This window comes from Pseudopipra pipra, chromosome 3, assembly GCF_036250125.1.
Source record: "Pseudopipra pipra isolate bDixPip1 chromosome 3, bDixPip1.hap1, whole genome shotgun sequence".
Classification (NCBI taxonomy): domain Eukaryota; kingdom Metazoa; phylum Chordata; class Aves; order Passeriformes; family Pipridae; genus Pseudopipra; species Pseudopipra pipra.
In genome coordinates, this window is record NC_087551.1 from 79,554,137 (window position 1) to 79,570,809 (window position 16,673).

The window sequence follows — 16,673 nt, forward strand, 5'->3', positions numbered from 1 at the left end:
CTGGGCTTGCTTTCTCCTGAACTGAAACTGTATCTTGATTTAACTCCTCAAGGAAGAAATGTTCTCAAATCCTAATTAGATTATTCTACTAAGAGTGTAAAATAGGTCACTGTCTACTACAGGTAAATTGCCTCCCACAGAGAAAAGAGAGTATGATTTATAGGTGGGAAATGTGTGCTGCATAAGTAATCACAAATTAAAATGCTACAATGGGCAATGACTTGTCTCACATTTGTTTTGGTTGCTTCCAAAAGCTCTTATTTCAAAGTTCAAGAATACTATGGGGTTTCTGGCACACACTGCAAATGTGGACATGATGCTACTCTGGCACAAACACTGTGAAGCTGGGCATTTGGAAATGCCTGCTGGGACCTTCAGATGTCATGGTTGGACTGTTTCTTCTGAAAATCAGACACTGTTATCCCTAATCTTGCTACCCTTTTTGCTGTGTTGGAGTCACTATAAGAGCCACAGGAAATCTCGTGCTCTAAAATGCAAATAATAATAACTGCTTTTTGCCTTGTGTCTATAGCAATAGTGATCAAAATCTGGATCTGCTGATTTTTTTTCCCTAGCTATCCTAAGCTTCAGCTGCCTCATTGCCTCCCAGCCCCAGCAAGACTTAGCCTTTGAGGCAGAGGCATCTCAAGATCCCTTGAAGCAGTGGATAGATCTGGGGGAGTACAATGACTTTGAAGAGCTTGTATCACCCCAGTAGCCAACGGCAGCCTGAGAGCTACTCTAGCAATGCTCAGGGAGCACTGTGAATAAATGTCACCCTGTTCCAGTTGCTGCTTTTTCACAAAGTGTCTCTGTGATCTTCATGAGACATGAAATGCCTTTTGACACTGTAACAGTTAGGAGATAAATATTGACATTTGGAAAAAAAAAAGTTGTTCATTATGCAGGATATTTTGCCTCAGGATTTACTGTTTACTTTTAAAGACAACCTGTCACCCCAGCAAAGGCAGGAGCAACACTGTCACAGTGGCCACAGTGGCAAAGGGCTGTGCTGAGCAATCTGTGAGCGATGTCTGGGCTGAATCTCCCAAGTGCCAATGTCTACCATAAACACCCAGAGAGAGCAGACATGTAAGGGGAAGCCAGAGCAGCTTTCCATTGATTCATGGCCCAAATGGGCAGAGTAATGGGGGCCCATGATGGAGCTGTCATTGATCACTTAGCCAGCAGAGCACTCCTTAGGAACCAAACCAGAAAAGCTATTCATTGAGTAGAAAGAAATGGGACTTCAATTGCAGTAACTGGGTAATATGTAAAAATGTTTTGCTGCCACAGGAGGAGGCAGGAAAGTGGGAGAGGCCCAGAACTGTGACAAGTGGAATGGGACTGGTAAAAAGAAGTGAAGTACCTGAACCAAAGCTCAAATGAACACAGTACTCTGCAGTGACTAGAGTACAGTGGACATTTTATGCTTGTTTTTGACAAGGAAATAAAGTTCAGTTTAGAGGTGGTGAGAAACACCTGAAGGAAATAAAAGGAACCACCCGGGGTTGCTGAGTGCTGAGGACGGGAAGGATTTGGCCACGAATCCTTGATAGCCATGCCTTGAAGTCTCCCTCAACAAGCAAGATAGGGCCGGGGCCATCATAAAGCATTAGATAAGCTCTACAAAGGAAATGAAAATTAGAAATTGCAAGAACATGGCCTGCTTTATTCTTGTTTGAATAGCAGAATTACTCCTGAACAGCCAAGAGTTTACTAGGGCACTTTAAAGTCATGTAAATCGGTCAGCTTGTTGCCAGAATCTGCTTATGCCCAAAACATGAGAAATTACTTCCTGATAGCCAGCAGATGAGATACAGGCAGTAGTGAGACACAGCAGCAGCAGCCCAAGGCAGAAGACTCCAGACTTGCATTTGCAAGTGGTTTTCTGTGTGTTGCCCAGGTCCAAGCAGTGCCAAAGAAGCTACTCTTTGTAATGAAAATGGTGCTGCATGGTCCAAGGCTCTCCCAGACAGTAGCCTGCCTGTGGGCTTATTCCCAGCCTTCCTCTGGGAGTCATAGAGCAGATTCTGGAAAAAACAATCCCACAACCAATGCTTTACTTCAGGGTAAGTCAGTGATACAGCCCTGCATGCCCACCTCTAGCCTGGCTGTCTGCTTGTCTGTGGGAGCAGAAGGATGAACCACCCTCTGATACTATTGGCTTTCAGAGTATTTCCAGCCCAGGGAGGAACTGTCCCGTAAGGCCTGAGGTTCCTCCACTGCTCACCAAAGGGATGATGGTGCTCATGTGGTGACATCCATTACTGCAAAAGGAGTTTTGCTGCTGTAAATCTCTACAAAGGCATTTGAGATGCATGTTAATGGGCAAAAAGCCACATTAGTAGAATTGATTACAGTTAGTGTTTATTACAGAGAGAAGCTAATTTTTTCATTTTTAATTAAAGATGAGTTAGAAGTGTTAAATGTTTGAAATGTTACTTTTCCTCAAGCTAGCCAAAACCACTTACATTGCCAAAAGCATATTCTTACCTTTAATGATTAAATAAAATATTGGCCAAAGACCTGAGAGAACCTTTCTTGACAGCCAGCTGGAGACAGTGTGAAATCAGAAACAAATATTTTCACAGTTTTTTACTTTTTTTTCCCTGTGGAATACTTTGGAAAGAGTTTCTTCTCATGAACACACCTGGCTGCCTCTGGTGTGTAGTTGTAATGGCTGTACCCCCTCTGGCAGAGGCCCCTGGGCAGCACGGCCTTTCCCTGAAGCCTCTGACAATGCCAGCCAAGGCTGGGGAGGTGGGAGGTGTTCCTGCCTGGGTCTTTTTCCAAGCAGTCAAAAGCAGGGGCATCCCACCTTACAAAAATCATCAGTCCGCTCCTTTTGCCCTGTCCCAGCTGTGAGCCCCCTGCATGCCCATATTTCCCACCTTCTGCCATGCCCAGTCTGGCACTGGCCTTTGGTGAAAAGGTTAAAAAAAAAAGGTAAGCACCATTTCATGTTTGTCACAGAAGGTAATGCTGCAGGGATCTGGTGCTTTCCTCCTGACATCGTCACCTGCCTGTCCATGTCCACCTGTCTCAGCTTTCCCTTTTCCTGTTGTTTGTGTGCAGCCGGCCGCAGCGACAGAGACGGGAAGCCCACGGCGAGGTGCACAAGCAAGGCAGGTAAGCAAAACCTTGGGTGGCTGTTGCTGGCCCAGCCCTGCCAGCCACATCCCCATGGCTGGGCTGAGGCTGTGGTAGGGGAAGGGGGCACCACTTGAACGTGCCAGTTGTCTTTAGGTAGGAGTCATGCCATTAGTAGGATCCAGCAGGCCCCAGAGAAAGTCCTGTTGCCTGACACCCTCATGTAGGTGAGGTGTGATGCTACGGCCATTTGCCACATCCCTTTGGGCTTCAAGTGGCACTGATACGCAGTTTGTGTTGCCCATGCTGTGTGAGCGGGCACTTTGCCTCCAAGAATCCGTTCTGCAGAGCTGAGTCCACTCCACAGGCTCTCCACTTGTCCTTTCCACTGCCACTGCCAGGGAGAGAGCACCTTTCTGAGCACAGTCAAACCTGCTAACAAATGTTGCTGCTTCGTCAGTGGCCTGCTAACTTTGTTTCCCTGTCTCAGACAGGCATAAACCTTTCCCCATGTACACTCACAAGTCTTTCAGAGGCTGAATTAAATCTAAAGATTTAATTTAAGGGTCCACATTTTAAAATGCCTGAAGGATGATTCATGACTAGAACTCACTGGTGGAGGTAGACAACTCACCTCTCCTAGAAATTATGGAATTGAGACTGAGAATCTTTCTAAGATATTTCATAGATAAAGCTCTGGGTTTGAGAGAGGAGTTACTGATAACACTGCTGGCCTCTGTTAGGAGATTGTTGTATTGGCTTCTTGTGGTACAACTGCCTGTAAGTTACAGCATGGCTAAACAGTCTCATTTAGGAGAAGCTTTATCTCAGGAATACATTCCCCATCAAGTTTCTCTGATAACCTGCTTTCCTTTAATCTGTTCCTTACTTGTCTTGTGTGTATTCAGACAAGCGTCTCTCTGAGATGAGATGAGTCTCTCATCTTTTCTAAAATCAAGAACCAGCAAAACCTTTTCTCCTGTTTTTGAGCCCTCCTGCCACCCAAGCAGCTGGTGTGCAGCTAGCTCTGAGGCCAGCAAAGGCTTTGCCTACACAAGGGAGCAACCAAGGAGCTGCTGCCACCATCATCCCAGCCAAAGCACTGGAGCGCTGAACAGCAGTTTGCACCTTGGATGTGGAGGGGGAACAGAGCATCCTCTGTCCAGCATTTGTTGCCACTCCAAAAGCTTCTGAAATTACCCTCCTAGGCTCTTAAATGCTCAGAAACCTCCCAGGTCTTTAATGCTCCTTTTTATCCTTGATAGAAATCTGGGGCAGGAGCTAATCATTTTATCCCAAGTTACGGGATGGCCTGCCTCCTGGCCTGCTTCCCAGACTGTCTCCATTTTGTTCCTGGGCAACAGCCAGTAGCTTATTTGATATATTGTTTCCCTAATTCCTAGCCTCACACTCCATCACATGTCAGCAATGCCTCCCCACCATTTCTATTTCCCCACTTATCCATACATACTGTTCCTCCAGCCCACACTTTTGAATGACTGTCTCCAAAGTGCTGTAAGCAGAGATAATTTTACAGACAAAAAGTCACCAAACGAATGTTTTCTCAGTGCCAGAATTCACACAGGTGCCTAAGCTATATGCTGAGTGCAGGAATCACTGTTTAATGACACATTGCCAACCACTGCAAGCAGTCGCACGGTCGTGGTCTAAGGGGTAAATATTCTAAATGTTCTAAGGGGTAATGGAGTGAAACGAGCGCATACCTCTCACAGGATCTGCTTGGGGCTCATAGCTGTGCTTCTCTCCTCCTGGTAGCCCAATTTTAAAACGAAGCCCTGACATCACCAAATCTCCCCTGACGAAGTCAGAGCAGCTGCTGCGAATAGATGACCACGACTTCAGCATGAGACCAGGTTTTGGAGGTATGAAACACGCGCATTTGTCACTGTTCCTCTTTACACTGTCACTTCTTTGTACTGTAACATGTGCTGAGGTTAAGAAGCAGATTGGCGAGTAGAGACTTTTCTGCCTCTGATTTCTGTTATTTTGGGTTGTGAATTCATGATATGTTCAGGGGGATAGGGTGCAGAGAAATAGCCTTCTGGATGAGCAAAAAGCATAGTCAAAGGCATGGAAATATGATTACAGGCAATATAATATTCCTGATATTCAGTGGTATTCAGGACTGACACTTTCTTCTGACAAAAATCTGCAAATACACCTCATGTTTATCTCTGGATGATGCGGAAATACATGATGTGTGTGCATAATCAAATGACGTACCACACCTATTGACTGGCCATTTCATTTATAACCCAAAAGAAAACATTTTGACTGCCCGGTGTTAATGCTTGCTTACAGTTTTGTGGCTGTGTGCGAGACCAACCTAAGCTTTCAGGGAAATGGATGAAGGAGAACACGTTTTCTTTCAGCCCATCAGATTAGAGAATGTTGTAATTTATCTACCCTTTCTGGCTGACAGATGGTCATTCAAATCCAGGATACCATTATATACTCTGATGAAAGAAGATTTTATTGCTAAATGCTCAATATACCAAATGCCAGCATGTTCAATTAATTTAAAAATGTTTCAGTTTCATAGCAGTTTGCTAATGTGCGCATTATTTGTCTTGACAGCTCTCCTCTACTGTAATTGCCAGAGGTATAGGAGGGACTAGTCAAAGCCTTGAGGAGGGAAAAAAGATCAAAATCCCTATTACAGGGGGTCACAGTTGGATCCTTCCCCTTGGGAACCTCAGGCTCAGTGGCACATGCCTGTGTCCTGCAATGCATCCCCTCCTGTCACCCTGTCTTTTCCACAACTGGGCACTGAGTCAAATACACAGAGTAGCTCTCATGGATGTATTAGCCTACAAGGGGGGCAGAAGTGAGGGAAAAAATTGGAGTAACTGTCACACATTTCCTTAGTTGTGCTGCCACTGCTTTCCCTCAGAATAAATGCTTCACCAGGCATCTGTCTTGCTAGTTCTGGACCCAAGCACTAGAGCTAAAAGCAACTAAAATTGCTTTTAAATTTTGAAGGGACACATGTAGGATGACACAATAAAAAGAAAAACTCATTAATAGGTCAGTCTCAGCTTTTTTTATTAATTCAAATGGTTTTTAATTTCAATTCATTTACTGTTGTTTGTATTTCAGACCAAGCATCTATTTCTATCTCTGAGATACTAAAGCCAGGGGATTACTTTGTCTCACTAAGTGTGCACTTTGTCAACTCTGAATTTTTTTCCCCTCAGGCCCTGCAATTCCTGTTGGGGTGGATGTCCAAGTTGAAAGTCTGGACAGCATTTCTGAGGTGGACATGGTAAGAGTCACAGATGCAACCTCTATAGACCAAATCTGTGCTGAGAGCAGGGCCAGCTACAGCAGGCTACCTGGGTTTGTCTCCATGGGGTTTGAATACCTCCAAGGACAAACACTCCACAGCCTCCAGGAGGCAGATTCAGGCTTGATCTGAATCTGCTGGCAATGACTTCTGCTGACCTCATGCTATCATTTCATGTCCCTTGAAGCAGAAGGAAGAAATCTGACTCTTTCTTTTCTCTAGGACAAAATGATACAACACTGCTAAGACTGTCTCAAAGGATTTGGGTTTTTATATTTTCTTAAAAAATAATAACACTGTTAAAAGCTCTATAGAGACAAATTAATGTGTTAGCTTTAAGGCACTTTTATATACTGTAGATATAGTCTCACTTTGGCCATGTTCTGAGGTGGTCAGGGACCAGAGAGCTCCCAAGGACAAGTGGAAATGGCTTTAAACAGAAAAAGGGTAGGTTTTGAGCAGATATAAGGAAGAAATTTACTCAGAGGGTAGTGAGGCACTGGAACAGGTTGCCCAGAGAAGTTGTGGATGCCCCATCCCTGGAAGTGTTCAAGGCCAGGCTGGATGGGGCTTTGAGCAACCTGATCTAGTGGAACATGTCCCTGTCTATGGCTGGGGAGTTGGAACTAGGTGATCTTTAGGTCACTTTTCCAATCCAAACCATTCTATGATCCCCAGAGTCTCTCAGTAGCTCAGCTTTTGCTTTGACAGAGAAAAAAAATCACTCCCCAATACAGAATACTTTTCAAAATGTTTTGATCTTTCAACAGACGTACCAAATAGCTCTGAAGGTTTCTTGGAAAGCCCCAGATTCCCTGTGTTCCTAATTAACAGACAGAGGGTTAAAGAGCCTGCACCTGATCTTCCATGTCTAAGCCAGGAACATGTCCGTGTAGCAGCACAGTTGCTATTCAGCAGCCACACTGGTTGCAGACCAGGTTCCTCTCACTGCAGCTGTTTCAGCTGTTGAGTGGGCTGGGATATCATCCCATCACTTGCTGGGTACAGCAGGATTACAACACATCAGGGGTGAGCATTCTCCCTAGCGCTGGGGACCCCTCCAGTTGACCACCCCAGTCTCTGGTGCTCTTGGCACCCCGACAGATAGCCACAGGGATTTTGAGCTTTCACCTCTCCTGGGATGGGTCCAGCCCACCTGGTTGAGGAGAAAGCTTGTGAGGGTGGTCAGAGAGTGCCTGAAAAGCTTAGGGACTTGAAATGAAAGGGAAAGAACTTAGTGTCGAGAATTTTGAGGTAAAAAAAAACCCTAACAAAACAAAAGAAAAAAAAAACCAAACCAAACAAAACCCAAACCACAAACCTTTTCTTTTTTTTTTTTTTTTAAACAAACATTATGATTTTGTATCAGTTCTCATGACTTTTGAATACTGCCCCTGCTCCTCCTCTAACATCATGCTGCAACACTCAGGAAAACTGTATGGCCTTGGGTTAAAAAAAACCCCTTCAGGATCAATTTTGGCTGTTTGCAAAATAATGATGGAGAAGACTTTATATTGTCAGAATCAACTCCTTTCTGCTCGTGCAGCTTTATAGAAAAAAAAAGCCATGGTACTTTGCAAGATCATTGCTTGCTTTTTAAATGAAGAGACATCAGGGACAGCTATCTATTCTGCACTAAGTTTAAGCTTGAGAAGTTAGTTACATCAATTTTTCTTTTTTTTCTCTTACATTCTGACTACAAGAAAGTGATAAAATAATGGAAGCTGTTATAAAATTTCATTAGGATGTCACAAATCAGATTTTTTTCTCTAACTAATTTAAAATTATATTAATATCTATTATTATAGATAGCCTATATATTATTATAGGCTAATGTTCTTGAAATTACAGAGCTTTTGCATGTTGGGTGGGGCAGCTGTATTATCCGCATGAAAGACGACAAGAAGGAAAAAACAGTGTCACTCAGCTTTGGAAATTCATTTGCAAGCTTAACAGAAAGAGTTAATAATGTTGCTGAGAACTGGATCAAAAGAAGAAGGGAGATATACGGTTGTTGCTTGAGGGATTTTCAGATGATGTGTTATAAAATATTGTGGTTCCCAGTTTAATAGCCTAAAACTAGTATTAATAAATAATTCCTAATGAAGGCTGACAATACCAGATTTTTCCACAGCAACCATAATTACAAATTTATGCAAAAAAGTGAGGCATTATCTTCTCACTAAAGAACAAATATCTGTCAATTTATTGTTGTTTAAAGGACACATTAACACACAGGAGACAAGAAAAAAGGTTTCCCAGATCAAACATCTTTAAATTTAAGTCTTTCCCAGACCAAACATCTTTAAATTGAACAGGGAAAAGTTGTTGCCAAATGCTAGAGAATGAATCCAATGAAAAAGAAGAAATTACATGATCAGTGGCATTGGGAGCTTCAGTTGGATATAATGTAAAGCATTTCCAAGATTTATATTAGCCTCTAGTGTAATAATAATAGCATAGGCTGCAAGAAAAAAATCACTTCTATTGAAAAAAGACAGGAGAACTCCCCATAGTTCAAAATGTTTGGAAAGTGCTGTGAAAAAAAAAAAAAATCAAATGTCAAAAAACTCCGCCCCAAATCCATCTGACCTCCTCTACTCCAGACTCTAGGGCAGACTGCTCAGACTTAGACATTTCCCCCACTTTATGGGCAACATATTACACCACACTCAAAGACACCATATTTATAAACAACTGTGTGATCTTATCTTCAGATATGTGACAGCTTCCTTTGAAACAAGGGAAAAGGCAAACCCAAGTGTACGTATCTCTGGGGTCTAACTCCAAATACGATAGAGCTCAAAGACAAGGAGCATGCCTCAGATCTAAGAGTACAATATGTGGGGAGAAAGAGCAAGAAGAACCCAAAACATTTTGGTCAAATATCAAGTCAAAAAGACTTTAGAGTCAAGGCTGGAGGAAGAGGTCCCACTGCAACACATTCTTCCAGCTGCCTGTGGTAAGGCAGTTGCTGGAGCAGCAGAGACGGCAGTGCAGGCAGCAAGTGCTTCTTGCCTGTTCCAGGAACGCAGCATCTCATGGTTGGGGATTAGGCGGTCAGCAGCACTCCACATCCACTGCTGCCTTGACATGTCTTCATTTTTGCCCCTGGAGCGGCTCACAGACACTAAAATGCAACATTTGCAATTCAGAGGTGGATTTGCCACCTGGATGGCCTCTGATTTCTGAACCCCATAAGTCTGTCTGACCTGAGGAATAAACAACCTGCAGTCGGTCATGTCCCTTGCAGCTGGGGAGGGGATGTGCCTTCAAGAACGGTGCTTTCCAGTTCGCTGTTTGTCCCAGAGAGAAGCAATCACTACTATGCTGATAAGGTATAAGTTGTGACACAAGCCTCTTTGTTGCAGGACTTCACCATGACACTTTATCTGAGGCACTACTGGAAAGATGAGAGACTGTCCTTCCCCAGCACCAACAACCAAAGCATGACCTTTGACGGCAGACTGGTGAAGAAGATCTGGGTTCCTGACATGTTCTTTGTTCACTCCAAGCGTTCCTTCATCCACGACACCACCACAGACAATGTCATGCTGCGGGTCCAGCCAGATGGGAAGGTACTTTATAGCCTCAGGTAAAGCTGCATTTGGTCAATGCAAGCCATTAGTGGAGTGAGAAAGTGGTTTAATTGATTCCTGTATTGTGTTTTTGCATGACTTCATACAAAAAAAAGCATAAAAAAATGAATGTGCTGACTACTCACAGACATCTGAGTCCCTGTCCGAGTTCATTTAAGTGCCTATTGCAGGAGGCCTTCTGTGCTAATTTCTGTGCCAATGTTGCTGATTCGACCACTGTCCCTTTGCCTTGTATGCATGGTTAGCCCCTCTTCCTGTTGGGAAGCTGCAGTCAAATGTGGCAGTTTCTTGGGGCAGCTCAACAGGGACTGGGGGGTTCCAATGAAGAGGCAGGGCACAATCTAAGTAAAAGGGCAATGTCTGGTAACAAAGAGAAGTCCAGGGCAGCTATCCACTGCTATCCACTTAATTATATAACAAGCCTCTGTGACTAGCAAAATATGCAATTAAGAAGAATATAAATTATACTGAGCACAATTTTAGCTTTATGATATGCAACAAAACAGAAGGAACATCCTCCAGCACGTGAAGTGAGAAGCTTCAGAGCAAGTGTATATAGTTCCTGGTAACTTTCATATATGGCTAGAGCAACCCAAACACTTGACTTGGGATCTTCCTGCTTTTTTCTCACTTTTTTTGTGAAATGCCAGAAAGCCCCTTGAAGGGGATATTTTTTGTAAACGTTGTTTTGTCCTCTAGTTTGAGGGGTGATCCCAGGCCAGGCTTGCTCCCTTATTTTCCAACTGGTTAATCAGCTGATGTAAGTCTGAACATTATTCAACCAGGATTTTTTTTCTTTTTAATAAGTAACACTTTCATACTTGGAGATGCTATGTGAAGAGCATCTGTTTCGTGATTTAACACCAGCTGGCAACTAAGCTCCAAGAAGCTGCTGGCTCACTCCCTCCCGGTGAGATAGAGAAGGGAATTGAAATGGTCGAAGTGAAAAACTTTCTGGGTTGAGAGAAAGGTGGCTTAATAGGCAAGGCAAAAACCTTACACAAAGGGAAAGCAAAACAAGGAGTTCCAATGGACAGGCAGGTGCTCAGCCATCCCTAGGGAAGCAGGGTTCCGTCACACGTAACGGTGACTGGGGAAGACAAAGGCCATCACCACACACTTCCACCCCTTCCTTCTTCTTTCCCCCACTTTATATATTGAGCATGACGCCATATGGTGTGGAATGTCCTTTTTGTCACTTGCAGTCAGCTGTCCTGGCTGTGTCCCCTCCCTGTTCACCCCCAGCCTCCTCACTGGTGGTGTGGGGTGAAAAGCAGAAAAAGCCCTGCTCAGCTAAAACAAAAACATCCCTGTATTATCAACAGTGTTTTCAACAAAAATCCAGAACATATCCCCACACTAGATACTGTGAAAAAATTAACTCTATCCCAGACAAATCCAGCATGATATGTCTATCTCCCAAAAAACCCTAAATTCTGCGCTTCTGTTTTTCTTGGCTGCAGCTCCATCCAGTTAGAAAACAAGTATTGCCAAATGACCCATAAAAACGTATTAGAGAGGAAATTGCTGTGCAATATTCTGATGCGAGAATGTTGACATCACCTCCACAACAATGAAATAACAAAATACCTGATAGATAAAGAAAGCGTCAGATGATAGATAATATATTCTGAAGGACAAAAAGAAGGAAAATCTGACTGACAGAAAGTCAGTTTCAGCAAGCTTCATAGATTTAACTAGTGATAAAGTTGCAGAATATACTGCTTGGGAAAGCTGTGGAGGTCTTTAGGGAATTATAGTAGTGGCAGAGGTAGAGCTGAGCCTGCCATGAAGTGAGGAGATCAACTTCTCAGCCTGCCGAGGTGTTTTATGATTCTAGGAAAGTAAGTCAAGCTAAGAGATTCTTGATTCCCTAGGGGGCATCAGTTTGACAAGAATTCTTTTGTTCTCTGATATTTTTATCTTACTGTTCACTGGATTCACAGCCTGAACAGTGTCTACCTTCTCATTATCAAAGCTTTTTCTTCACTCAGCGTATTAGACAAGGTTCAGGTGTTCCTTAGGCCTTTGCAAAGTTTGCTCAGGTCATCAGTACAATAAAAAAGGACAATAATATGACATAACATTCAGCTACAGCATGCGTGTCTATATACTCTTTCATTTAGCTGCCTGACATCAAGCATCTGTGTTGCAAGCGTTTATGATTATCTAAAGAAGATGGGAACAGAAGAACACCAAACTACTCAGATCCTGCCATGTACAGTCTTGTGCTCAAACAATTGCCCTGTACGAAATGGTCACGGATGTCTTCAATAGCAAATTGGCAGTGTCAATATTTTATTCAGCAGCAACTGCAGGTTGCAGTGCCTTATGAATGATAGGGAAATACAAAGGCTGGTCTCTCCTTAAGAGCCAACAGGTCATTCATTACTGCCTGTCTGCCTTTGTTGAATGCCTTTGCCTGTAGATTATATTTTTTCCTTAGTGCCTGCCTTTTTAAGGTTCTTTGCCAGACTTTGTTTTCTCTTTTCTTGGATACCAGTGTGGACCTCACAGGCATCTAAACAACGAATCTGAGCCAAGCAATTTCACTCAAAGTCTAAATCCAGACAGGAAAGCAACATAGAGGAAATCCACATGTGCAGGACTACTAACATAAGGGATTGCATTATGTTCTTATCATTATGTGACAGACATCTGTCTACCATTAGCCCTTCTGTAATTCATTAATTCTTTCCCCATTACGAATTATCCTTTTCTTTTCATTTACTTCCCTAGAGTTCAAGCCAGTCGAGTCAAGATTTATGGATGTTTCCAGTTCAAACACAAAATTATGCTATTAAAAATGAGATAATCAGACTATAGTGAGACCAGAGCTTTTGACTGATGGGGCAGAGCATTTGATGGTCACTGTTGCCTACCAGCCTTAACTCAAGGCACTGCCTATGCCCTCTGGTGGCTGATACCCCTGGGTTCTCACCGAGCAGCTGGAAATTCACCATGTGCGGAGAAAATTACCTGGATCCCTCGTGGCACTAGGATGGCTTTGATAAATGGAAATTATTTTATCGTAAAAAGCATCTGTTGAAAGGAAAGATGTCTGCAGAGATATATTTGTTGATTGTCAGGGGGAAAAGTGTCCTCTTCAATATTATTCCATTTTCTTCTCCAATATTTTTGTAATCTAGTAGCAATTTGTAGTGGCCTAACTTTCTAGTCATGTTTTCTAACACTAGTTTGCTGAGAGGAAGAAATGGCTTTGACTAAAGTGAAATGGGTTTAGCTGAATGGAAGGGTTTTATTTTCACTTGACTGGTACTGGCCATAGTTGCTTAATAAAAGATCAAACTCACAGCTTTACTATTTTTCAGTCGTATAAGAGGACAAGTTTTTAATGAAGTGATTTTTGTTATTCCTAGAGTTACAGTAACAGCAATGTGCAACATGGATTTTAGTCGGTTTCCCCTGGACACACAGACATGTTCCCTGGAGATTGAAAGCTGTAAGTAAAGTGGAGATGCTGGGGAGCCAAGGCCACCCAATGGGCACCAAAACCGCATTTAATTATACCAATAATCAATTATATCAACAATTAAACTGCTGCTACATTCGTGGGAGCTCTAACCAAAGTCAGCAGACTTCAACACTAAGAAAACTCCTTGGCCGTATTTTTCACTGGAACTAGATGGTGTTTGCAGCAACACAGTGTTTTTAAAAACTGGCTGTAAGCACTGTCTTGCCAGTATCCCTGAGTGCCAGCCAAGCTGCCACCCCACCCCATGAGGACCTGGGCCGCTTGCCTGCAGGCCAGCAGTCTCCAATAGCACCCATTTATCCAGGTGCACTCAAACACAGAGATAAATGGCCCTACGCCCTTTGTGTGCACCGACTGCTCATCCATGGTACAGAAACCACAGCGGGGTAGAGATATTAATCACCTTCCTCTTACTTTTCTTACTCCTATTTGAGATAAACCCAGCTTATACTCTTCGTCCCAAGTATAATGCACATATGAATTGCCTGGATTTCATACAACAACATTTTAAACTTTTAGCTTTTTACAAGTTATTTTCTTCTTCTTCTTAAGCTTGCAATAAGAAATTATAATCTTAATTTGGTTTTAATACCTTTACATGTGATTTTTTCTCTCTGTCTGTAAAGAGCTGCTACTAAACCCATCTGAAAGGATTAACATTCCTATTATTTCTGCATTAAAATAGAAGACCTGTAATGTTCATGTCTGCATCATAGGCAGAAAGTTTGCCCAAGAATTTTCCCTCCTGCATGCCTCAGACCATTGATAGATTGTTCACTCCATTACCCCAAGCAGGCTCTTTCCTCTAAGTCTCCTTTTTTTTGTTTCTGATTTTAGGAGGTTTATAAGGGATAGTTTTTCAAGTTCTGATGCGGTGCCTTACCTGACACACACATCATGAGTGTGAGAAACAGAAGGGTTTACAAAACGTACCAGGCATCAGGCCTGAGGGCTGTAACAATGAGCTAGTCCACTCCTTGCCACAACCATACTCACCACCCAGGTGGGTGGCATTTTGGGTATTTGATCCTTTCAGCCAGGAGCTCTCAGGTAGCTGAGAGGGCTGTGTGGGCACACCCTGGGATGTGGGGGTGATAGCAATTGTCTCAGTGCACAATACTGAGGTTTTCTCTGCTCTCCTAGATGCCTACACTGAAGATGACCTTATGCTCTACTGGAAGAATGGGAATGATTCCCTAAAAACAGATGAGAGGATATCACTGTCTCAGTTCCTGATTCAGGAGTTTCACACCACCACGAAGCTTGCCTTTTACAGCAGCACAGGTGGGTAGCCAGAGTAGGCTGGGGGAAGAAGGGGAGCAAACTGTCTTTCTTGACCTTGGTCTTGGAGGATTGTCCACTGGGAGTTCCCTGTGTGGCTCATCAGATCTGTCACTCTTCTATGCCAAGGTGGCTGTCCCTGCCACAGACTTCCATCTTGACAGTTGTGGTCTGGAAAGACAATCCTTCTTACACCAAGCCTTAACATTAATTAAACTCTCCAATTGCACAGGCTATATTCTCTTGAATATATCATCCTGAGAGATGCTTTGACTGTGATAGTTGGTTCAGTAAGGAGTCTTTTCTGTAAATTGCCATGATCTGCAGTCATTAACTGTGTTTTTCTAAAAGAAAACGAGACACTTTTCTCCTGATGCAACATCACCTTGTCTGAAAGTAGTTTGATATTTTTTATTCTCTCTGTCATACAGGGTGGTACAATCGCCTCTATATAAACTTCACTTTACGCCGACACATCTTCTTCTTCTTGCTCCAAACCTACTTCCCTGCCACCCTCATGGTCATGTTGTCGTGGGTGTCCTTCTGGATCGATCGACGAGCAGTTCCTGCCAGAGTACCGCTAGGTAAAAACAATCTTGGAGTTAGCAGACCTAAGAGACAATTGCTGCATCCACAGCCTTGACCACCAAAATGAAATCCCCTGTGCTATGCACTGCCTCCATGTTGCCTTGTGGCACAGAAATCGGCTATGTCACACATTTCTCCCAGGGATAGGGCATGTGTCCTCCCACGGGCAGGGAACTGCCCTTCGTGCAAACTCTCCATCTGTTCTGAAGTGCCAAGGGAATTTCCCTGTTCACACAAGCCCAAGAGGCACATGGTACAAATCAGAGAGCAAAGATCCCACTCCATTTTTATTGCTGTAAACAGAGATGGGGCACATATAAAGCCAAGGTTTTCAGTATCCTTCAGAGACTTCAGTGAGCGAGAAGGTAAAAATCAGTATCAGCAGCCCTGACAAAATTTCAGTTTACTGAGTTTTGCTAGATGAGGGAGAGTGGAGGTAACACAGTCAGCTGAGCTGTGCCATTTAATGTGTTAAATGAGTTTGCACTGCAATGTGAGGGATTCAGCTGCCCCTTTTGCAGCATCTTTCAGACAGATGAAGCTGTATGTCAGAAGAGTCATCACGGAAGCAGAACTGTGATATAGGCAGAAATCTTCTAAGTGGATGTGTCACCCTTAGCAAAGTGCTGTTTGTGTTTTTGCAGATTCTCAGCTCAAGCTTGCTTCCTCTTGTTCTAGGCAACACACCTCAGGATTTTATTTATTCTTAAAATCGTATTCTTCAATGGAGAGGATAAATAGAGGCATAACAGATATGGAAATGGGGCAATTGTTCACGTCTGAATTTAGGAACAGCACCCATTGCTTTAAGAAAATAAAAGGAGTTTAAGGTTTTCAGCCATGGCCTTTCAGAAGATACAGGCACTACCTTAGCAGCTTTGTAGCACCTAGATACTCCTGTAGAATCAGTCATTTCTGCTTGTATACCTAATTTCAACGTCCAAAGTGATCACTAATGTGACATAATTAGCCCCTGAAGTAAGAGGGCCACAGAGAGCCTCTCTGAGAGCCAGGATAACACTGTCCTTGCTGATGGGCCCATTGTGCTCGTCTATGGGGTAACGTGGGGCAGCATTGCCATGTGGAGCCCCATTATTCTTTACTTTTGCTCCAGTGAGGGCACAGACCAAGTGTGAGAGTCGGCTGGTGACTTCTGTGACTTCCCGTGAAGCAGGACTTCCCAGGAGAAGTTCAGCATATAGAAAACACAGGGGAAACTGGTGGAAGCAGCAGCTTTGCTTGTGTCCATGCTCTGGAAGAGTTGAACTAGGAGCTGAGATACTCAGACTTGTAAGTCGTAGAACAACTC

At 43.3% G+C, this 16,673-nt stretch overlaps 1 protein-coding gene across 1 annotated transcript in view; it reads left to right on the forward strand.

Moving 5' to 3' along the window:
- LOC135411866 (gamma-aminobutyric acid receptor subunit rho-1) overlaps positions 1–16,673 on the forward strand; it is a 31,658-nt gene that overhangs the window by 10,195 nt on the left and 4,790 nt on the right. The window contains exons 2-8 of the mRNA XM_064649992.1: positions 3,079–3,132; positions 4,870–4,976; positions 6,312–6,379; positions 9,772–9,995; positions 13,380–13,462; positions 14,639–14,779; positions 15,208–15,360. Coding sequence (XP_064506062.1) covers positions 3,079–3,132; positions 4,870–4,976; positions 6,312–6,379; positions 9,772–9,995; positions 13,380–13,462; positions 14,639–14,779; positions 15,208–15,360 — 830 coding nt within the window. The remainder of the gene's footprint in view (positions 1–3,078; positions 3,133–4,869; positions 4,977–6,311; positions 6,380–9,771; positions 9,996–13,379; positions 13,463–14,638; positions 14,780–15,207; positions 15,361–16,673) is intronic.